The sequence below is a fragment of the Colletotrichum fioriniae genome (assembly GCF_027942845.1).
Source record: "Colletotrichum fioriniae strain IMI 355084 chromosome Unknown scaffold_2, whole genome shotgun sequence".
Lineage (NCBI taxonomy): Eukaryota > Fungi > Ascomycota > Sordariomycetes > Glomerellales > Glomerellaceae > Colletotrichum > Colletotrichum fioriniae.
The window spans coordinates 1,565,697-1,587,903 of NW_027076838.1; the positions used below are offsets into that span (position 1 = coordinate 1,565,697).

At 52.9% G+C, this 22,207-nt stretch overlaps 6 protein-coding genes across 6 annotated transcripts; 4 read left to right on the plus strand and 2 right to left on the minus strand.

The window, feature by feature from the left end:
* Positions 1-4,321: 4,321 nt before the first annotated feature.
* Positions 4,322-4,940, plus strand: N0V96_002244 (uncharacterized protein; the record flags this gene model as incomplete). The annotated part of the gene is made up of 2 exons (XM_053187715.2): positions 4,322-4,605; positions 4,727-4,940. The coding sequence occupies 2 exons, from the start codon at positions 4,322-4,324 to the stop codon at positions 4,938-4,940; spliced, it is 498 nt and encodes a 165-aa protein (XP_053055219.1).
* A 335-nt stretch (positions 4,941-5,275) lies between these two features.
* On the minus strand, positions 5,276-8,800 carry REV1 (deoxycytidyl transferase; the record flags this gene model as incomplete). Its single annotated transcript, XM_053187714.2, has 2 exons — positions 5,276-8,501; positions 8,553-8,800. The coding sequence occupies 2 exons, from the start codon at positions 8,798-8,800 to the stop codon at positions 5,276-5,278; spliced, it is 3,474 nt and encodes a 1,157-aa protein (XP_053055218.1).
* Positions 8,801-9,384: 584 nt separating this feature from the next.
* On the plus strand, positions 9,385-10,887 carry N0V96_002246 (uncharacterized protein; the record flags this gene model as incomplete). Its single annotated transcript, XM_053187713.2, has 2 exons — positions 9,385-9,392; positions 9,447-10,887. The coding sequence occupies 2 exons, from the start codon at positions 9,385-9,387 to the stop codon at positions 10,885-10,887; spliced, it is 1,449 nt and encodes a 482-aa protein (XP_053055217.2).
* A 1,205-nt stretch (positions 10,888-12,092) lies between these two features.
* On the plus strand, positions 12,093-13,597 carry URH1 (Uridine nucleosidase 1; the record flags this gene model as incomplete). Its single annotated transcript, XM_053187712.2, has 4 exons — positions 12,093-12,158; positions 12,306-12,391; positions 12,471-13,127; positions 13,225-13,597. The coding sequence occupies 4 exons, from the start codon at positions 12,093-12,095 to the stop codon at positions 13,595-13,597; spliced, it is 1,182 nt and encodes a 393-aa protein (XP_053055216.2).
* A 1,463-nt stretch (positions 13,598-15,060) lies between these two features.
* Positions 15,061-16,196, minus strand: TPC1 (mitochondrial thiamine pyrophosphate transporter; the record flags this gene model as incomplete). The annotated part of the gene is made up of 3 exons (XM_053187711.1): positions 15,061-15,940; positions 16,008-16,060; positions 16,164-16,196. The coding sequence occupies 3 exons, from the start codon at positions 16,194-16,196 to the stop codon at positions 15,061-15,063; spliced, it is 966 nt and encodes a 321-aa protein (XP_053055215.1).
* A 2,527-nt stretch (positions 16,197-18,723) lies between these two features.
* N0V96_002249 (uncharacterized protein) lies at positions 18,724-19,926 on the plus strand (the record flags this gene model as incomplete). Its single annotated transcript, XM_053187710.2, has 1 exon — positions 18,724-19,926. One exon carries the CDS (start codon positions 18,724-18,726, stop codon positions 19,924-19,926), a length of 1,203 nt encoding a protein of 400 aa, XP_053055214.1.
* Between the last annotated feature and the right edge of the window lie 2,281 nt (positions 19,927-22,207).

Below are 22,207 nucleotides of genomic sequence, written 5' to 3' on the forward strand. Positions count from 1 at the left end.
CTCCTGTGTCACATCCTAATCCCTAGCCTGCCACGATGCCTATCTCATCATGCAGAAGTTTACACCTCTGAGGACGCCTCGACAAGGTCAATGGGGAGCGAGGTACATATATATGGACGGTCGTAATCTTATTGAGATTGCCAAGGGCCCCTTGTTTGTAAACGTCATTCTGAGAGGGAGTGAGCCACGGGGGATGATATATATTCGGCAAGCGATAGACAAAGGCCTTGGGGCACCTGCATCTTATACTTGGTATAAATAGAAGGAAAATGGACGATACTACGACATTGCGTTCATCATAGATGGTCCTGGTCGGGAGAATCGACGTTGAATTGGCAACACTGGATGGTCGCCTATTAAAAGGGCACCATTCGAAACAACTTACTTCTCTTGTCAGACAATCTCGACTTGGATGTTTTGCGCTTCTCGGTGTTTAACTCGTGAGATTTGTTGACGAACACGAGCGGAGCGCGGGCTGGTTTAGGAGAATGGGTGGTAGATTTGGGATCAAGGGCAATCGGGGCTGGCTTTAACGGCAGGGTGGTGAGTGATGAATCGCGACAATGAGAGTAAGGAGTATTAACAGGGGAAGAGTAGCGCGCGTTCACGATGGCTTCCTACTGGGAACGGGTTTTGGGTGCCTGGCCTTGCTTTGACACTACAAGGTCACTTTTTGGAACTTTCTTCAAAGGGTTCCGTGTACGAATGTGTGAACTTGTGGCAACATGAAGAAGAGATGCGATCTGGTATAAGCAGTCCATTTCTGGTCCGTGCCTTTCACTGCCGGAATTGTGTGTAAGTTCAAGAGGCTTCGAGTTTCTTGACGGGACTTTTTTTTTTTTTTTTTTTTTTAACTCTGAGAGGATGGTTTGATGAACCTGCAAAGAGGTTCTTTGTACGGATATGCGAACTTTTGGTAATGCAAGGAAGAGGCAATGATGATAGATATTATCCCTTCTTAATCGCTTCTGGGAACTTTATAATGTTCCTTGAAATTCGCGTGGGAGAACTTCTCATAACCATCCATGGTATCCATGAAGCCGCTGCTTGAGTATGAGAAGAAGAGAATCTTGCTGACGGTTCTCCTCCTTTCGTCTTTGAGCTGGTCATCCGGATGAGCTGTATGAGATGACCCGACTACATGTAGCTGGTCAGGTTCGCAAAGGCGTAGTGAGTTTCCCTCTCTAGGCTGCAGGGACTAGGCTGCAGGGACCGACCATAAAGTAGATCTCGTCGCGACAGCTGACCCTATATAGTGTACGGAAAAGTAAGGTATCAAAAATAGGCTTTGCCTCTATACTCCACAGAGGCTGGCTTCCACGACCAGGAAGACGAAAAGGCTCTGATCAACCCAGCAGAAGGGTTCACATCGGGCGGGGCGTAACGTTGATCATCAACGTAGGTAGTCAATGTAGTTCAGCCTCCGATCTGAGCGAAAACAGTAAGGACCCTGAGCCGTTTCCAAGATTAGCACTCGGGGCTCTATGGTTTACTCCGTTGTCGGTAGTGGTAGTGGCACCCAAGCAGATGGAAAATAAAACGGGTCGAAGTGACAACGACGTGGTGTTAGTATGTCATCAGCAGCGTGCTTATTTGCTTGTGGTGCCAGGCAAGCAGAGGACCCCTTCGAAATAGATGCCAAAAATCCGGGTTTTCTTGCACCGTTGGGGGCGGGTTCCACACCTTCTAGCGATCGGCCTCTTGCAGATCTCGGTCGATTCTTGGCCAGAGCTCCGGGGGGCGCACCCGTGGCATTCCTGACACCCTGGGAAGCGAATACCACCCGGGCCCATACATGATTTCATTGAGCGGTGCAGTGATACCTGGCCGGGCTGGCTCCCGTTGTGAGAGGGCGGCCGGGCCCTTCGAATCCTGCTCGGTGTTGTGTGCCAAGATTTTGTGAGATGCTGGCTGGTTGCTGTTGGTGGTTGATATTGGGGGAAATGATGAAAGAGTTGGAGTCTCTCGTGGACGGTACTAATATGACGCCTTCCCCTTCCCGGCTCCTGAGTTGGAAAGAAACATTCCTGTATATGTTGTCCTGTATATGTTGTCAAATTCTTGACTGTCCCTCGCTTGCTTTACTCTCGCTACTTTCTAATCTACTTCGACTTCACTCACTTATACTACACTCGCTATAGAAAGGACCGAAAAGAGAGCGATTAGAACAACAGATGAGATGTCGAAACGCGATAGTCTTACAGTATGGCTCCCAAAAGAAATGTACGGCTCCGTAGAGCCCTTCGCCGACGACAGATTCATATGGTGCCCGATGCCCTTCGACAACTCGTTACCAGTCGAGCAAACATCATTCATCGACATGGGCGGAGACGACGAGGACAGCAACAATAAGGAATCGGCACGAATTCCAGACGATGACAAACCGATGATAGACTTCGAGCTTCCCGCCCCGCCGCCTGCCGCCGTGTTGGCGGGGCCGGCAACGGACATGTCTACTTCGGAAACCGAATCCGAACGGGAGTTTCCCTTGAGACAGATTAGTCAAAATCTCGGTCGGGGACGGCGAAGATCCCGGAAGACGAGACCCGTCCGGCAAGGGCAGCACAAGCATGCCGGGTCCGAGAGCAGGGGGTTTGCGTTACATTTGGGGTTGAATCTTGACATTGAGGTTACTCTCAAAGCGAGGATATTCGGCGACTTGGAGATTAGTGCTTTGTAAGTTGCTTCCTGGAATTCCTGAGTTGAGGATAATGCGTGTACCTGTGCTAACGCTGGATAAAGTGATGCATTATGATTACGACTTTGAGGAGTCGAAGTGACGATGACGAATGATTAAAGACGAAGCAACGCGCGAACATATTTGAGCCTTTACTAGACGAAGATATACACACAGAACTCTCCAAGACTGGCGTCGCCGAACCGGATGAGTTCCTATCAGACAGCAAATAATGCTGCGACACAGCCGGCCCGATGTTGTGGGTTCAAGAACTCTCATAACACACCAGCACGGAACGCGAAGGCCAAATCCAAGGCAGCTCAGCTGTCTATTGTTCCTTCAAAAAAGCAGAGGATAAGGATCATCGGAGGTGATCTACTCACTTAGCAGAGGACGTCTGTCGAAGCCTGACACTCGGTCATTCTGAAAGACTGCAGAAAGTGATTGCCGTTGTGGAATCGGAAGCCAACGACAGCTGCTGAAGGGCCGTCCGTATCCGCGTCTATGGGAGGAAGAGACCGGAAAGAGAGTGAAATGCAGATTGGCAGCTAATATGCTGTCGTTGGAAAACATCGCCCGCCCAGTACGCCCCTCGGTCTAATTAAAATAAATCATGAGCCGGTGGTAATCCGTCTCTTGGTTCAAACCATGAGAACGAGACGTGTTGCGAAACGAAACATTCATAATCATGACGATAATAATTTACAATTTAATGGTATGCAATTTGAGCTGATCAAGTGACTGTATGACAAGAGACGCCAAAGCCTCACCAAAGAAATGTAAGCTTCACACTCTTCGTAGTGGAAACACCTGAAATCTTCACCCTCACATCCTCAAACCCTGGCGCCGGGCTCGCCCACGGACCACACCACACTCAACTTCCCACCCAAAGAGATAGTTCTCGCCCATCTTAATCCGGTCTAGAACACGCCCCAAACTTCAGCTGCAGTGGGGACAAGTCACTATTCTCCCGAAGTGCGAACAAGGGACCTCCCCTGAAATAATGCGTCTTTGAGTCCACTGGTCCAGAACCACGCGAGACCTCTAGCGGGCTCCCGGACGCTAAAACCCATTGGACCGTTCCTGAGGGACCTGAATGTGAGATTTCCCGTTTGTGATGTCTATCGAAAGGTGCGGTAGCGTCTGGGCACTAAACCCAAACCACCAATGGCTTCCAGCCTCATCGCGGCGCAGTGATGGTGTGCAAATCTCCTTGAAGGGGTTTCGCGCCGCCCGGGCGGAATAAAAGTGATTTAGCCTGCTGATCTTTTTTCCTTCTGCTTAATCTTGCCTCCACGCTCTTTTGCTTCGCTCGTTCACTCATTTCGGGGGTTTGTGTTAGGACGTCTTGAAGCAGGACCAACGAAGAGACGACCTGAGTATGAGCATACGCCTTACACGCATCCCAATTTCCCCTTACGATTTATGACGCCCGGTGTGCCATTGTTTGGTTCTAGATAAGCTTCGATAACGAACTATCACCCACGCGCAAGGAAACGACACTCGACGATCCCGCCACTGCCGAAGCTTCCTACAGCTTCACCAAGAAAGGCTCAATAGATAGATAGCAAGAGAAGGACAGTCGCCCGACCGCAATTCCATCCATTCACAACCTTTTCGAAAACCCCGTCAAAGACGACAACAATGGCCCGCAACACCCTCCTCTCCCGTCTCCTCCTCCTCGCCGTCCTCGCCGTCCTCGCGCCCCTCACGGCGGCACAGCTCTCAATCTACACGGGCTCCGACAAGTACAAGTACCAAGGCTGCTACAACGAGACAAACGACCTCCCCAACACGGCCCACGAGCGCGCCCTCTCGGGCGGCGCATCCAAGGTCATGGAGGGCAACATGACGGTGCCCCTGTGCCTCAGCTTCTGCAGCACCGGCGCCGATAAGCAGTACAACTACGCCGGCGTCGAGTATTCTCGGTGCGTTCCCCCTCATCCACCCCCCACCCCTTCTTTTCCTCTCCCTCCTTCTTACATCGTTGGGTGGTCTTTCATCCTCTTTGTGCAAGACGAGAAAAGGACTGACGATCTAAACGTGTAGCGAATGCTGGTGCGCCCAGAGAATCTCGGGCCTCGCGGTCAAGCTCGACGACAGCCAGTGCAATTTGCCCTGCGACGGAAATCAGGGCATGGTCTGTGGCGGTGCGCTCAAATTGAGCGTGTACATGGTCAGCGCCGGCTTGCGATCGTCGCCAGCAGCCGCGTCGTGGGCCGCGGTTGTCGTGGGCGGCTTGGCGACGTACGTGTTGCTGTAAAATGTGACGACCTGGTGATGAGGTGTCTTGGTGGTGATGGGAGAGAGTCTCTTCGGAGGACGGAGGAATGGTTACACGACAGCAGCGTTTTATTGTTTTTGGAGGATACCCCCTGTTTTGAGTGTTTCTCAGGCCTATAGAATCTCTGAATTGATGACTTTGTCTCACTCTTGCAGCGTACATCTCAACGTACATCTCACATGTGAGGCCCCAAGTCAGACATCACGAAGCTTTTCAGTTCCCGCTTCGGAAACGCTGCATAAGGTAGACTAACGCCGAACCGCAAACCCAACTCATGGTATCCTATCATAAATTTCGTCACATGTACAATAGCATTACAATCTCACAGGGCCCAAGCCTCTCTGCTCAACAGCCATCTGGACGGCCGCTTTGATATCCGCGACCGTCTTCCTCCACCCCTGTTTGCCCCGTCCCTCGCTGCCGTCGTCCTCCACCAGCCAGTCGAGCCACCGCACCAGCTTCGAAGCCTTGTGCATGTCTCGCTCCTCCGAGACGACCCTGGCGAGATACTTCTCAAAGACCTTGACATCATCTTGATGCGGCCCATCGTACCGCGTCCCGTCGTGCCAGGCTTCGAGCATGTCCTTGATCTCCTGGATCGACTTCACGGCGGAACCCATAAAGCTCATCTTGGGCGGCGGCGCAGGGAAATGCAGCTTGGTCTGTCCGGCGGGCGCGGCGTCGCTCGACTCGCCATTTTGTTGCCTTCGGGGAGCGTTGAAGAGAAGACCAGATCGTTTTGCCAGCCGCTTCTTCCGGTGGTCCTCAATGATCTCCTTCCGGACGTCCTCTGGGAGCTCTGCCAGGAATGCTTGATCTAGCTCTTCTGGGTCTTCTTCCTGGGCGACATTCGCAGGGCCTTTGTTCGCCAAGAAGTTCGTCTGCTGGCGATTGGCAGATGCATCCTGCTGCCTCTCCCTGGCGTTGAACAAGTTCTTGCCTCGCTTTGTCGGCGTTATTGGCTTCTTTCCCTGAATCAGCCGGTCCTTGCGTGGTGATTGCGGCAAACGGGTTTGTTGCACCGGTTTGCGTCCATACTGCGCCAAGACCTCAGCTTTCATGTCATCCGGCAAAGCGTTGAAGACCTCTGGATCGACCTGGGATGGGATCATCTCATCCTGAACCGCCGGACTATTACTCCGCGACTTCACTTGGGGAGATGTCTGTCTAGGCTCCGGCTTTGGCCTTGAGCCTCTCAGAAGCTTAGCCCGAATATCGCCTGGCAACTCAGCTAACACCGCGGGGTCAACTTGAGAGGGGAGGATGAATTGAGTGCCCATGATGTTGAGAGGAGTGTGGGCCTTTTTATCCCTTTCGCCGGCCCGTGCTAAAGACAAAGCAGGATGCACTTTGGGCTTTCTTGGGGTTAACGGGTCATCTGCGATGGGATCCAGAGACACATCGCCCCGAGTTTGTGCATCCCTTGTCTTCTGAGGACTCTTTGAATCCTCGATCGGATCTACCTGTGCCTTCTTTGTCGACGGTTGGCCACCAAAATTGGGGAACGCCAACCGTCGTTGGCTGCTCTCTAGCCCAGTGGTGCTAGATTTGAGAGGCTCCAGTTTTGTCAACTGGACACCAAGACCTCGAAGGTCACCCGGGGTAAACTTGTATGATCGAAGAATTGAGACAGCTTCCTTGGAAATGGTTTCGGCGTTGTGAGTTGCAATTCCAAACAAAACGCTCTTGCTGAACGAATCGCACTTCCCATGTCCCAAATGCTTCGGTGGATCTCGGGGTGCGTCTTGGGCTCGGCGCATAATCTTCATGGTGAACTGCTTGCCCTTGACCTCTTCGCTGAGCAGTCGCCTCTCCAATTCTTTACACAGGTTGAGGATGAACTCCTCGGCTTCCTGCTGGTTGATGAAGCGAATGCCCCAGTTGACCTCAGCGGAGACGGACTTTCGGGGTGTCTGTTCACCCACTTCGGTTTTGTCAATGCCGCGGGCATACTCCCAAAGCTTCTCTCCCGTCTTTGGCCCAAGCGAAGAAGAAAGCCGCTCCTTGGATACTTGCCGGATATCTTTGACGAATTTGACACCAATCTCCTCGAGCTTTCCACTGAGGCTGTAGGCGACCCCAGGCAGGTCTTTCACCTCAAGTTCACCGATGACCTCTAACACCTGCTCCGGCTTAATTTGGAATTGCCCGGCGGGTTTCGCTCTTCGTAACGCGACCTTGGCCAACAAAATATTGGCCCCAATTCCAACTGACACGGCGCAGCCAGTCGCGTCTTTGATTTTGTTACGCAGGGCCAGAGCAATCTCCTCGGCCTTTTCCTGTTCTCTCCAAACACTGCCTTCGTCAACCCCAGCGCCATCGGATCCGGCGGAGGAAAGAATTATTGACGTGATGTCGACGAGGGCCTCATCGATGCTGACACTCTGGACAACCCCTCCAATATCGAGGATAGACTCGTAGAACAGTCGACTGGCTTCTTCATACGCAGGAAAATCGTACGGCAAGACTTTGATATCGGGACACAGCTCAAGTGCTCGCTTCATCCACATTCCATTCTTGACTCCAAATTTGCGCGCAACGTAGTTACAACTTGCAATCTCCGAGGCGGTGCCGCTGCTGTGAGCAACTACAGTAGGTTTGTCGACGTATTGTGGGTTCTTCTTGAGGGAAACGGCACAAAAGAAGCTGTCAAAATCGACGTGGATAACGTACCGCCGTGACCCTGGCCTCCTCCGCACCGACTTGAGAGATGGCCCTTTTTCCTTGGCGAGATTCTGCATTTTCGACTTCAGTTCGGCTTTCCAGGTCGAAAGATGGTGAAGACGACTTTCCGAGTAGAACTGCTTTAAGAACTCTGGGTTCGCTGTTGATGATTTCCAGATCTTGGGATCTGAGAGAAGTATAGCGTTGTGTTCCTCGGACGTCATATTCTCTGACATTTTCTGTTCCTGCTTGGCTTCATCGGTTCTCCCAATGGTGTCTTCGTCAACTGTCGATGATGCAGTTTTTGATTCGACCTTTTCCGCTTTAACTGCCTTTTCCTCCTCTGGAACTATGCCGACCATAAGCTCGTCGATCTCCATGTCATCGAACTCTTCGACATTATCCTTCGGCTTCAGTGGTGGCTTCTTCATAGCCTGAGATAGAGCTGGGCTGTACGAGTTTTGGCCATGGTGTTGAGCGAGCGGGGACTCAGACCGTTCAGCGAAACGACTTAAGGAGGGCGTCGCGGGACTTGCAGTAGACCCCTTGAACTGGCTCGTGTAGAAGCTAACATCAGTCTGGTCCTTGTAACCTCTTTTCACTTGTGGTGTCGATTGGCTGAGCTTATTAGATTCGTCAATCTTGAAGATCTTCTGCCGCGGCCCATCTTGGTTGTTTATTCGATAATCCGACCAAGGAAGGAGTCTCCCAGCCTGGATTGAGTCCGTCACCCAGGCTGGTTTGACCAATCTATACCTGCTGTAATCCACGGACTTCTTAGGCGGAACAGAGGACGCTATTATGTGTGTTGCCATGGTCTTTGAATCCAGGTACTGCAAGAAGCCTGCACCATGTTGAACAAGCTCGCGGTGTAAGCTGGAGCGTCGATTAGCGACATTCTACATGTGGCAGGTATCAGTGACTCACATATGAAGGGGCGGTTGCGTGTAGCCCATAACGTGCGCAACGACCCCTTTGAATATTTGAGGCTTGTCGCTTGAAGCGGCGCGCATGTCGGCGTCCAAGTTTTGAAGCTTGATCTTTTTCCGACGAAAGTAGTCACCAAAGCCGCCGAAAGCGCTTTGCTCATACTCTTCGCCAGTCTCATCGGTGAACTCATGGTTCTCAATCCTCTTCCTCACCTGTGAGGAGTTCTTCTCGAGGCGACTGCCCATTCTGTCGGTTGTCTCGGATAATGCGCAGACTCACGGCTGTATGAGTGCTGTGCGAGTGCTGGTAGCGGTGGCGGCGGTCTTGTGACTGGCGTCTTGAAAGTTTCCTTGCAGATCAACCCGTCCAAAAAGCCGGCTGGCTGAAATCCACCATATTTGTAAGCTGTGAACCAGGCGTTCATTCGTTGCTCTCGATAAAGGGACAATTAATAGACGGGCGTGGTGACAGTTGGTGAAGTGATGGAGCCCCGGCCGAGGTGAATGCCTGCAAGCGCGTTAAGTGGGTGGGTCCGTCGCGCTCAGCAATCTGCACGTCCAAAGTTCTGCATGACTAATCAAAGTTCTGCAATTGCTTAGAGAGCACTGACAGCTTCGGCCGACGACGCCAAACAAACTAGCCCAAGTTGCGGCCGCTGACCTCTCTGTCACCAATTTTGCGAGAAAGAACGATCATGAATAACCAGCAGTTTCGAAAGCTTTTGGGTGCTGACACCGGGAAGGCTGCGTCGCCGAGCAATGCTTCAACCACAGGCGGCGCAACCCCAGGCGGCAGCGCATTGGGATCCCGACAGCGATCTAGCATTCCTATGACTCCGTATGTTGCCCCCTTCACACCGTTCATGGTCCATCGGCTGATCATGTGTACTAGACGCTCCGTTGGAGGTGGTCATAGCCGGAATGAGTTTGCGCGACAACTTGCCGAGAGGAACCAGGCAGGGCAACCCCAGAAGAAATTTCGCACATCAGCCCCGAAGGGATCTAGACTTGCAGAGGGCTATGTCGACCGAGCACGAGACCGAACCGATGACGAGGAAGATGACCGCGCCAAAAGGATAAAGGCTCTAGAAGAAGCCCTGAAAAACGAGGAGATTGACCAAGCGACGTTTGAGAAGCTCAGCAGTCAAATTGCAGGAGGAGACCTTTCGAGCACGCATCTGATCAAGGGACTAGACTTTAAGCTTCTGGAAAGAATACGAAAGGGCGAAGATGTTTATGGAGACAAAAAAGACGGCGCCGAGGAAGAGGAAGCACCCCCGGAAGAGGAAGTAGACGATGCATTTGATGAACTAGAGTCAACAGAGGTGCAGGCTGTCGAAAAGGAAAAGGTGAAGAAGAAGGGCCAACTTGCGCCTGTGGCTCTCGCGCCCGGAAAGAAGAGAACCCGCGACCAGATCCTGGTGGAGATGAAGGCTGCGAGAGAGGCTGCCAAGGCTCAGCAAGAGGCCGCCCTGAACAGCAAGTTCAAGAAGATCGGTGCCAAGCAACAGGCCGGAAGCCGCATCGAACGGGACAGCAAAGGACGCGAAGTCTTGATTATTATTGACGAAGATGGCCACGAGAAGAGGAAGGTTCGCAAGTTGCAGCCAGGGGCCGAGGAGGAGATGCGCAAGGAATTTATCCCGGACAAGGATGCGAAGCCGTTGGGTATGGAGGTGCCCGATTTTTATCAAAAGCAACAGCAAGAAGCTGAAGAAGACGACAACGATGACATCTTTGCCGACGCAGGAGATGATTATGACCCGCTAGCTGGAATGGACGACAGTTCTGACGAGGACAGCGAGGGCGAGGTCAAGGACGAAAAGGAGACCAAGACCGAGAGCAGTGCCGACAAAATCGCGATGCCGCCACCGCCACGGCCAGCACAAGCGCGCAACTACTTCAAGGACTCCAAGACAGATCTTATATCTTCGCAGACTCTACAAGGACCTTCCATGTCTGACCCGGCGATACAGGCTGCTTTTAAGAGGGCTGCCCAGCTCAAGGCGGCGAACAAAGATCCGGAGGGAGAAGCAGAGGACGACGACGAGGAAACCAAGGCTCGTCGGGAGCGTCACAAGAGGATGCTGCAGAGCGTCGACCGAGATGCCGAAGATATGGACATGGGCTTCGGCACCAGCAGGTTCGAAGACGAGGCAGACTTTGACGATGCGCCGGTCAAGCTCTCGGAATGGGGCAACGAGGGAGATGATGATGACGGTCAAGGCGGCAAGAGCAAGAGGAAGAGAGGCCCTAAGAAGAGGAAGGGGGATGCCAACAATGCGGCTGATGTGCTGAGAGTAATGGAGCAGCGAAAGGCTGCGGGCAAATAAGTCAACAATGGTTTTCTTTGAACGGCTTGTCCTGGAGCTGTTGCTTGCAGTCTGCCGGTTTGTTTCCTGATGCATCCTACGCAAGCGTATACAGCCGTTGCTTTTACAAAAATCGAAATGATACCCTTTACGCGCCTGGACTAGAGCGCGTCTACCACATGAATTGTCAAGCCTTACCATTTAGCATGAGAGTAGATTTCATTACTTACACCAAGGTTTCAGACCTTTACTACCAGAAGACGGCCGGTGCAATGCCATGATATGGATGGCAGGGGCCTCACTGCGAAGTATCCTCAAGGCGCCTGAGCTCAAGAAAGACAGCCTGACATCGAGACAGTCAAGATCGATGGTGACTGAGCTAGGTTCTAGCTTCCTAGAATACCAGCTACCCGGCAAGCACGGGAAGTTGTTTGTAGGGTGTGGATGTTGTGTGTGTCTGCTGGACCTTCCGAAACGGGCGCAGGCCGGATTGGATGGAGGAGCAGTCGTTGCAGCGGCGCTCGGAGGGCACCGCCTCACTTATCAGAGACCGCCCGACTCCGCCCACGGTGCTTGCCTCCCCGCCCCAAGAGTAATTTCGTCCTATGAAGTGAGCTTGTGAGGTAAGAAAAGCCCAGTGGACTTTATTTTGCGCAAGATTCATCCAAGGACTATGGAACCGCAAAGCTTCACTCCTGGCCACTGAGATTACCTAGACGAGGAAGCCGAAACAGAGCAGACATCATAGTCTTGACGGGACTGGCCAAACGTTGTGTGGAAAGGTACAACCTTGAAGTTGTTACCTAAAATTGACCTCCTGTTTTCCTCTCTGTGCCTGTCAAATCGTCACCAACAATTCCGCAGTCCGCAAACCCGCTGTAGACCGGCCGGCTCCCCCGCCCCCATCCTTGGAGCCCCAGAGTGCCTTCCTTACCTTACACTACGCAGTGTTCTACTCCATTCCACCACCCCGTGCTCGTTTGGTTTGGTCTTATCCACCGAGAGTGGGCACCAGACACGGGCTTGTAAAGTAAAAGCGCAACCCCACGGCACCGGCGACAACGTCCGTGGTCTGCTCATCTTGCCGAGGGAACACCAAAAACTCACGTATCCGTACAGAGTATCATTTTCATCATTTTTTGTGCGATTTTCACTGTCTTGTCGTGATAAGCCACAAACCACACGCACATATCTCAGATCCTCAACAACTATTTGCCTGAGCTACCATGGTTGACCTCGATTTGCCCGAAACACCGGTGCCGGTCTGGCTGGATTGTGATCCCGGCCATGATGTGAGTTGTTGTCCTAAACTTCGTGATGTGTCACTCATCCTGCCCCCCATGTGATGTTCCGTTTCACTCAGAAATGGGTGAAGAATTGCACATACTCCAGCAAACTATCACCGAATCCCTTCAAGCCAGTACTCATCAGCCTCACAGGACACCTTTGCCATCCTCCTAGCAGCCTACCACCCAACAATAAAGCTGCTAGGCCTCTCAACCGTCTTCGGAAACGCCCCCCTCGAGTGAGTGTACATCAAACCGCATCCCGCATCTCTTACACATCTCGTGATCACTCAATCCCAATACTAACCAAAATCTCAGGAAAACCACAAATAACGCCACCTCAATCCTCACAGCAATCGGCAAACACAATGACATCCCCGTCCACGTCGGCGCCGCAAAGCCAATGTCCCGCCCGCCCATGCAAGCCGCCACCGACATCCACGGCGAATCCGGCCTAGACGGCACCGACCTCCTTCCCCAACCCTCCAAAGACGCAAACCGCTCCGTACCCGCCATCGACGCCATGGCCGCCGCCCTCTCCGCCCAGCCCGCCGGAACAGCCTGGCTTGTCGCCACGGGCTCCCTCACCAACGTCGCTGAGCTGTTCGCCAAGTACCCGGATCTGGTGGCGCACCTCAAGGGCCTGAGCATTATGGGCGGCGCCATCGGCGACGGCTTCACCGACATTGTACTCGGTGTCGTGGACGGCGTACCTCGTGTAGGTAACTGGACGCCGTGGGCTGAGTTTAATATCATTATCGACCCCGAGGCCGCCGCCGCTGTCTTCCATAACAAGGCGCTCGCGGCCAAGACGACGCTTGTGCCGTTGGATCTGTCGCATCAGGTTCTTGCTACCGAGGAGGTGCGGGACGCGCTTCTGTATGGCACGCACGGCGGTGAGAAGACGGGTAAGGGGAAGACGACGCTGAGGCAGATGCTGGTTGAGCTGCTCATGTTCTTCGCCAAGACGTATAGGTATGTGTATACACACACACACACTTCACTTACACTCTCCCCCCTCCCACTGTCCCGTCATAAACGTCTCGAGACGTACTAACACAGATGGCAAAAGCGACGTCTTCGGCATCACAGCCGGTCCACCCCTCCACGACCCTCTCGCCGTAGCCGCCGTGCTCACAGGCACGCGGCACGAGATCCCCTTTTACGACTACGACGCCAAAAAGGGCAACTGCGTAAAGTACCACGAGCGCTTCGAGCTCACCGTCGTTACGGAGGGCGACCTCGAAGAAGCCAAGGCGGGCAAGTCGCAGCTGGGGCGAACCGTCGCGAAAGCCCTGCCGCCGGGGAGCGAGGGCGTGAGGATCCCGCGCGGGCTGGATATCCCCATGTTCTGGAGGGTGATTGAGGAGTGTACGGAAAGGGCGGATAGGGTTAATGCGGGTGAGGTTGCTGGGTTGAAGGAGAATGGGACGTTGGAGAAGTAAAGAGGTAATGAGAAAATGGTCCCTCCTGCTTAGTGGGATGAATATACAAAAAAGTTTTTTGGTATCAATAGACGTGAATATTCATACGGTCAGTCACCGACCATGGTTTACAGGTTGGTTATTCGCTTCCTCTGCCACCATCGGATGAGGAGATCTCTTTGGCCTAATAGTTGGGACTGCCCACTCCCGACCTCAACCCAAAGAAAATTGACCCTGGTGGCTTCTTCTTTTTTGAAGGTCTTGAGTTCGAGTTCCCTCGTAGACTCACTTTTTTAGTGAAGTTCAACCAAGGAGTTTAATAGTGAAACACATAAAGTCATTGACACTGTCCTCAAGGCAGCACGCCATTCTATCGCAAGAGATTTGTTTCTTAACATAAAATTCGTAGGGTCTATAAATTATCGACTCTCAAACTAACTTGATAGTCAACTAGTTCAATAGAACCTGTATTTAGACTATATCACATACTAAGCATTAAGATATCTTATAAAACCAGCCGATATTGCTTACCGGTTTACATCCGGAATAAGTAGCGATTCAATAGCAAGAAAACCTTGCGCAATGAGAGCTTTGACGTCTCACAACGTCACCACCGACAGGGAAAGGGGGCACAGGGACATTATAGAATTGAACGAGAGAAGACCACCTGCTGTATCACCGTCGGCCCCTCCCCCGGGCAGCCGTCGTCTGGTCCATATTTGAGGGAGTCACTTCTACGGAATGTAGAACACAACGACGATACACATGAGGCCTTCCTCCATTTGGAGAAGCACACAAGGGTAGCCATGTGTCCTCTTGTTGACTTAAAGAGATAGGATTCGTCGGCCTTAATCAGTCTCATCTGGCCAACTTACTAACCCCTATACATCCCACGTCTCTCTCCGTCTCCCGACGGAGACGGGAGAGTATTCCGCCAGCCTTAGTAAGAGCCGAGGAAAGGCGGCGGTAAGCAGCGTAATTAGTCAATATGAATTTATTGAAACTAACAAGAGAACTATTATGGCTGAAGATACGGTCAAGAATACCCGGCATACCTGGCAATGACCTCGGTCGCTGTAGAATACAAGACTGGCTTCCAATTTGGCCTGTGGATTTTCCCCGGCGCATTTTGCGTCTTTAAATAGTAATTCGGCGAAGTACAAGTTCAACGCTATCGCAAATGGGATTGCTTAGATCTAATTCTTAGTCTAATAGGCAAGCGTCACATCTTGGAGCTTCTCACGGAGCCGGAACGTGTAAAACACTTGCTCTAATGGCCTCGGCTTATCCCGCGTTGCAGCAGCAGCACCTTTCAAGTATTACGTCTTATCTATATGTGAAGAATGTATCTATAACCTTCAGAATGTTGTACAGGGGAACTCTATCCCATTCCCGTTCTCTAAAAAGGGGTATCATGTTTTTCTTTTCGCCCACGCGCAACTTTTGGTGTCTCCTTTACTCTCTATCCCGTCCATGAGAATAGTTCAAAATCGCTGGTCATCAGAACCATCAAGTCTCTGCAACGCCCTCAAAACCCTCTCATACGTCCACACCGTGATCGCGCTCCCGGGCGCAGCCTTGATAAGACTCACCATGAGACCCCGGTACAGCCCGCGAACTCCCTCTTTCGCAAAAATGATGCGCATGGCGCGCACCGCACCGGGGTACTCGGGGATATTCTTGTGCACGTAATGTGCCCTCGTCGGCCCCTGGACTTGAATGCGCTTCCGCACCAGGTCGAGCGGGAAGACGGCCGTCTTGGACAGTACGCTGGCCACGACGCCGGCCGTGGCGTCGCCGCCGCCCCAAGGCAGGTGCAGATCGCCCAGCGGCAGCCGCAGGCCCTCGTACAGGGCGAAGAAGATGCCCATGTACGGGACGATCTGCGCCACGCCGGGTCCGAGGCCGCGGAAGAAGCCGCGCGGGCCCTCGTCCCGGTAGATATCCGCCACCGCGCGTCGGAGGCTTGTGTACACCCGGTCGTTGCCCTGCGCCGCGAATCGAGTACGTAGGAGGTCGAGGGGATATGTAGCAGTCGTGGCGGCCGCGCCGGCAGCGGCTCCGGCGATGAAGGACTCGGCGGCGTTCGGTAGGCGGTTGTCGAAAGCGGTCTTGAGGAACTGCGCCGTTGTGCGGTACGTCGTGAACTGGACGGCCGAGTAGCATACGTACATCATTTCGGCGGGGACGTTGCCCTTCCATAGGCCAGTAATGCCCTCGTTGGCGATGATGTGCCTCATGGTGTTCAGGGTGCCCTTGTACACGGGCCCGCCCCTGGCTGATCGGATCGACAGAGGGTCGGAGAGCGAGTGCGTCTGCAGCTGCAGGCGGATCTTGACGACATCGAGGGGGGCAATGACAAAGCTATCGCGAATAAGGCGGCAATGGTCAGCGTGAATCACTAAGCCTCCAACCGGTGGGTTTGTCTTACCGAGCAAACAAGCCGGCGGTGGCGCCGGCCGTTACAACCTGCAGACGGGAGCCCTGGGCGCGAACAATGTGTCAGTATCGTGACGTGACTTTGCGTTGTTTGACAGTACGGAGAGGCCGTCACGCCAGGCGTGGAAAGATCTAGGTCTAGCCTTACCTCATCCTTGAGGCGTTCGCCGCTGGGCGACATGCATCCGGTAGTGTCCTCGTGGGACCTGGCGCAGAAACTCTAAGATGCAGTAGGACTGGATGACAGAGAGAGACAAGCAAAGCGGGCAGACGGCTGCTCGCTTGCCTCTGACTTTCGGTGATGGACGAGTGGCCTTCGGGCCCGGGTGTGCGAGGTTTGTCAAGGTCAGATGGTTGGTATCGTCTGTGGGTGTCCGTCCAAGCGGCGCGATCCGAGATGGTACGGCGAGGTGTCCGTCGTGATTTGTTTCTCTGTGTGGCGATGACGGGAAGCTAAAACAGCAGGAATTGAGGCTTCCGCAATGAGGCTGAGGGGTCTCAACTGATGGTGAGCGTGTTAGAGGATTGATGATTTTCTTCCGGGATTGCGAGGAAACTGAACAAATCTTCTAACGTCTGTTCGCTGGATGTCGCTATTCTTCTGGAATTTCCGTTGATGTTGGTCGCGTGTGGAATTTTTTTGTTTGTACGTAAGATAAGTAGCTCCGAGTACTAGTGGAAGTTAAGGTCCGGGCAGGTAAGTTTGCTTGGCCTTATCGCGCGCAAACACCCCCAGCTTCCTTACCTTGCCTGAATGGAACCGACCCCGAATTACTAGGAGACTTTAAGCAGTGTGACGCAATTTCGACGATAGCGGGCTGTCAAGGACGGGACCTTCTTGATTCTACCACTTGGCCATTGCAGTTCGGGAGATGTTTACTGCGGCCTGGCTCCACTGTGGGCGTGACTGCAAGCTGCAGGCTGCAGCAGGGGCACCTTCCTCGCATTGAGTCTTGTTAGATGGATGAAAAGTCACCAAAAGCAGCTTAGCTAGCCGTGCCAGCATAGCCACGCAGGGTCTGGTCCCCTTCACCCGTGCGAACGGAACAGAGCGGGCGAGAGTCTTCTTAGAGAGCGAGCGGCGATGGAAAACCACGGACAGATGCAATATGCAAACGCAAGTTCAATGTCAACATGACATACCTATGATCGGAAAAAAACAGAAGAAAAGAAGAGACGAGAGGGGGGCTTGGCTATCCCACGGGACTCGCTGCGAGACTTGCCTGAGGGAGAAGGAATGTAGTGACATATCTCGAGTTCTCAGACTCGCTGTCTTGTGATGATGGTAGGTGAACCCCCGGTGACCTGCGCTCATAGCACTTTTGGTGATTACCTACATCGGACACGATAAGGTAGAGCAGAAGAAGAAGAAGAAATTACAGGAGCGCCTCAATCAGGGGCCTGTGCTGCACATGTCACTGTGGTACGCACGCCTCAGTGATGGTGATGACAGAGGCAAATGAGGAAGAAGTCTAGAAAAGACATGGCAATGTGGTCACTGAGTGAATGCCATGTGGGAAAGCAGTCCTGACAAATGTCTTTGTCTCGTCAATGCTCGGCAGCTCCTGGTTTGAGGCGCCGGGAAAGCCGCGAGAATTGAGAATAAGGTACCGATACCGGGTATTTTCCCACCACGTACGGATATTTTGGGAAGAGACAGAAACAGAGACAGGGCCGGCAACGAGAGACGGAACACAACGTAAGAAAAAAAGAACCGTGAGACCTGGTAGCCCCAAACAAGCCACGCCGAAATGAGACGAGACGTGGGTGAGAAGGCAAGGACACACGGAAGTTGGAGCCGGAAATCCCATTGTCTGCCAAAGATCTAAGTGCAGTGGTACACCATACTGAGCAGAACAGAGTCTTGACACGTGCAAGAGACCTCAGCAGCGTGTCATTGGTCAGCTCGCCTTTTGTCAAGGGCATCTAGAGGTACGGGCAGGGAAGTAGTCATGTCGCATTGGGTCGACCGTCAGTGGTCAACTTCCCTCCGTCCGAAACGACTGCCCTGGGCGGAGTCGTAGCTGCCTTTGACCTGCTTCAATGTGCCTCCGCATTGGCCAGAACCGCCTGCCTTGGCGACTTGCCCGCCCTTGCCTCCCCTCAACTGTGGGGTCAGCCCCCCGACCGAACTCACTACTGAGCAGTATCCGTCACCCAGGAAGGTCGACACCAGCCTTTTCCAGGTGGATCTAGACCTGTTGGCTCTTGGCTCCATGGGATTTGGGACGGGAGAGGGGGAGCCACGGAGCCATCGAGCGTGGGGCCGCCGACTCTGCGTAACTCGACGGAGACCATACCTTAGACTTTGTCGTCTCGCTCTCGCCTCTCACACCTGCTTCTCATAATAGTCGCGACTTTTCCTCCTTTCTGCGATCCCCTCTCTACACCGTATATACTCTCATACCTCACATCTTACAAGGCTTACTTACTTACCACTCTGCCCAGACCCAACTACAAAGACAGAGATTTCAAGTCAGGCTGAACTCAATACCAGCATACCCAGTAGCGCTGCTGCATGTGACACCTATCGTCACGAGTGCCTACCATCGCCAACACATACACACTACCAACCACCACAGTCGCTCAGAGTAGACCAGTGGCATCTCGCCCTCTCAAATATCTTACAAATCCCGCTCGGCAAGGAGTGGCCGCGAGGGAGCGATATTTCTGCAAAGCATACCCTTACCTGTATCACAACCACAACCATGACTTCAACCACCACACCAATGCCCAACATCGGCGGCCTGTTGGCCCCATTACTGCCTGCTCTTGTGCCAGCAAGCATCTCCAAACAGCCCGCCATCGGCGTCCTGCCTCTTCTCAGCCCTATCCTGAGGCAAAGAGTCCAACTTCTTTCAGAGGCCAGCACCGAGCCATGGCTTCGTCTCCTCGCATATGACACCGACAAGGCGGCGCGCCTGGCCGAAATCGTTCAGAGCGGCAGACTAGAGCCCCATCCCGTATCTGGCGAGGTCGAGGTAGACTGGGAGTACGATGCGAAGACGAGGTACAGACGGCTCGATCTCGAGACCCTGCAGGCCTTTGTTGCTCTCGAGGAGCTTGAGTTGACCTTCCAATTAATCTACTGTGTCGGCGACAAGGATGGCGGCGGCGACGGCTGGAGGATCGGCGAAGTTAGCGTCACCGACAAGGCGGCACCCTTTGGAACTTTTGGCGGCTATTCGACCATCGCCGAGGCCGAAAAGGCCTATGCAGACGAAAAGTCAAAGACGGCGACGACGTCAAAGGCACCAGCCAGCTCAGCCTACAACGACGCTGCCGAGGCGGATGACGACGAGGACGATGGCTACTGGGACAGATACGACGCAACTCCTGCTCGCACGCCAGCAAATGAGTCCCCCGCAGCCGTCAAGCGTTCCCCAGCGCCGCACGTACCACAGGCGTCGCAGCTGGGTCAGTTCCGAACCGACTCGGCAGAGGATGCGTATTATGCCCAATATGATTCAGTACAACCGGCAATGGACGCTCACGACCCTGACGAAGAGGTTGAGGGTTTCGAAACGGCCCCTCCACTGGGACTCGGCGCTGTCGTGAGCCAGAACAACTCGGATCGGGGTCTTAACGAGACAAACGGATCGTGGACGCTGGCTGAACCTCCGCGGTCGCCCTCTATCCACAGCCAGATTGATGAAGACAGGGCTGCTGTGCTGCTTCACCCGCGCCCGGCTTCGAGCGCTAGCAGCAACGGCAGCCGCTTGGTCGAGAAGCTCGAGCAGAGCGTGGGCAAGCAGGATCAGAATGAGTTCGGTGTGAAGCAGCATGTGTCGAGAAGCATTCGCAGTCTGTTCCTGCTGGCTCGTTCGTCTGGTATCGACAGGGAGGAGTTCGAGCGATTGGTGAAGACGGAGCTGGATGTCCTCGGCATGATTGAAGACGACGAGGTTTAAATTCCGAAGCTGGCGGCTTATTTTTGTATATGACGTTCTCCTCCTCGGTGGTGCTCCGTGTGGATTTCCGCGGGATCAGGCTGTCATTCGGCATAGGATTGGGTTGGGTTGCATGTACCGGGGCGTTTATCCATGGCCATACCTTTGAATACTGAGAACTAAAACGAATATGTTGTCAAAACCATTATCCTAGTGAATGGAGGTTTGAAATGTGAAGGAGTACTAGCTACCATCGGGAAATGCAGTGGCATATAGCAAACAAACGCTCAACAATTCCCGTAGTCTGATGAGCGAACCCCGGTGCTGCTGATAGATCGGTACAAGTCGAGGGGGACAACTTTGTTTGGCAAAGTGTCAATAGCTGGCCTCTTGGCTAAGTGAGACCAATGGGAAGGTGATCGTTAAGGACAGAAGCCAAAAGCCTTCAATTTGATTGCGGCGAATGGGCTTTTCTCCAAGTCGAAGATGAAACGATTTTTCAGTTGAGGTAGCCGTTTATCTCGTCGGTCCCCAACTGTTGTGAACCTTCCGACATGCCATGGTCTGAGATGGGGAAGGGGGAAGGGAGGGAGTGGGGGTTCGAAATGAGTCGGTGGTTGTCCAACCATACCGCCCCTACTAGGTAGCCCAGATCGTCTGATCTCTGACATTCCTCGCGACGAACGAATGGGGGAAACGCCGGTGTGGGCTGTATCTGATTAGTTCGCAATGCACATTTGATAGACAAAAGTGGTATAGAGTCCTAGGACTGGATTATATAATATCTTACTTTAGTACTTTCGCAAACTTAGTATACTAGATTTGACGAGTGCTCCGTTGATTACCGCTAGCACTACTGCCTCGAGATAGTAGTATGTTACACAACAGCACCAGTCTGGCGCTCGCCCGTTGATTGAAGGGAAGTCATTCGACTACGTCTCATCCAGAATTGGGACAATCCCTCCAGAGGATCAAACATGTCCTAATCTGAGAACGTGCCTGGTGCTCCTGATTTTCCAAGCCGGACGAAAGGTGAAGGAGATAGCAAAAGTGAGGGGTGTAGTACTTCCTAATGTGGAAACAAGAGATTAACAACTTCCTTGACAGGCAATAACATAACACTACTTACCCTTTGTTACTCTTGTTGATTCATATGAATACCACAAAAAGTCCAGTCAATTCACTGCTATTTGACTAATACTCCACGAAATATCCAACTGAAATTTTGAAACGTGATAGCTAATAGTCAATTTGTACCTACGGTAACTTTTACAAACCCTCTACCTCCACTACCATGGTTTCCTCTGAAACCAAAGCATCACAAAAAGCAAAGGACACCCATGATTCTTTAGCTCCGCCAACAGCTATCGATGCACACGATCATCAGAAAACGCTAGGCCATGGAGCAAATTCTCTAGGCCCTGAGTTGACGGTCCGCGAGGCATTTCAACAGCATAAGCAAGCCGCGTTCTGGGCTGCCTGGTTCATTATACCCAATGCTGTCATCGGCTACGATGCCACCACTCTCGGTAATCTGGTCGGCTTACCCCAGTTCCGGAAGGATTTTGGCTACGAAAGCCCACCAGGATCTGGTAGCTTTACCCTATCCGCTTCTTGGACAGCCGCGTTCCCATATGCCCACATTATTGGATTTTGCTTGGGGCCTCTTTGGGCCGGATGGTGCACTGATCGATTCGGGCCGAAGAAGACACTGTTGGGTTGCACTGCGACATCGTGCCTGACACTCTTAATCCAAATCTTTGGGAGAAACGCAGCCGTCATTTTTGCTGGAGCTGTTCTTACGGGTCTCGTCACCGGCAGCTTCCCTGCTCTTGGACCAGCCTATATTTCCGAAATTCTTCCAGTTTCCCTTCGAGGCATCGGCCTGGCTGCCAATAATCTTGCTCAGGTTGCCGGCTCTTTCATCTCAGTCGGGGTCTTACGAGGCACTGAGGGTCTTTCGAGCAAGTGGGCATACAAGATACCTTTCATTACCGAATACGCTTTTCCTGCCATGTTCATTATCGGCGCCTTCTTTGCACCAGAGACTCCTTGGTTCTTGGTGAAGAAGGGTCGTTACCACCAAGCTGCAAAATCCCTCCGGCGCACAGGATACGCATGTGATACTGAGCTCATAGTGACCCATATGAAGGACACTATCCAACGGGAAGAGCAGTATGCCAACTCGACTACGTATCTGGACTGTTTCAAGGGCACCAACCTTCGCCGGACTACAATTGCTTCCATCTGCTACAGTGGTCAATTTCTTTCCGGTATCAATGTGGCAACATCGTATTCGACC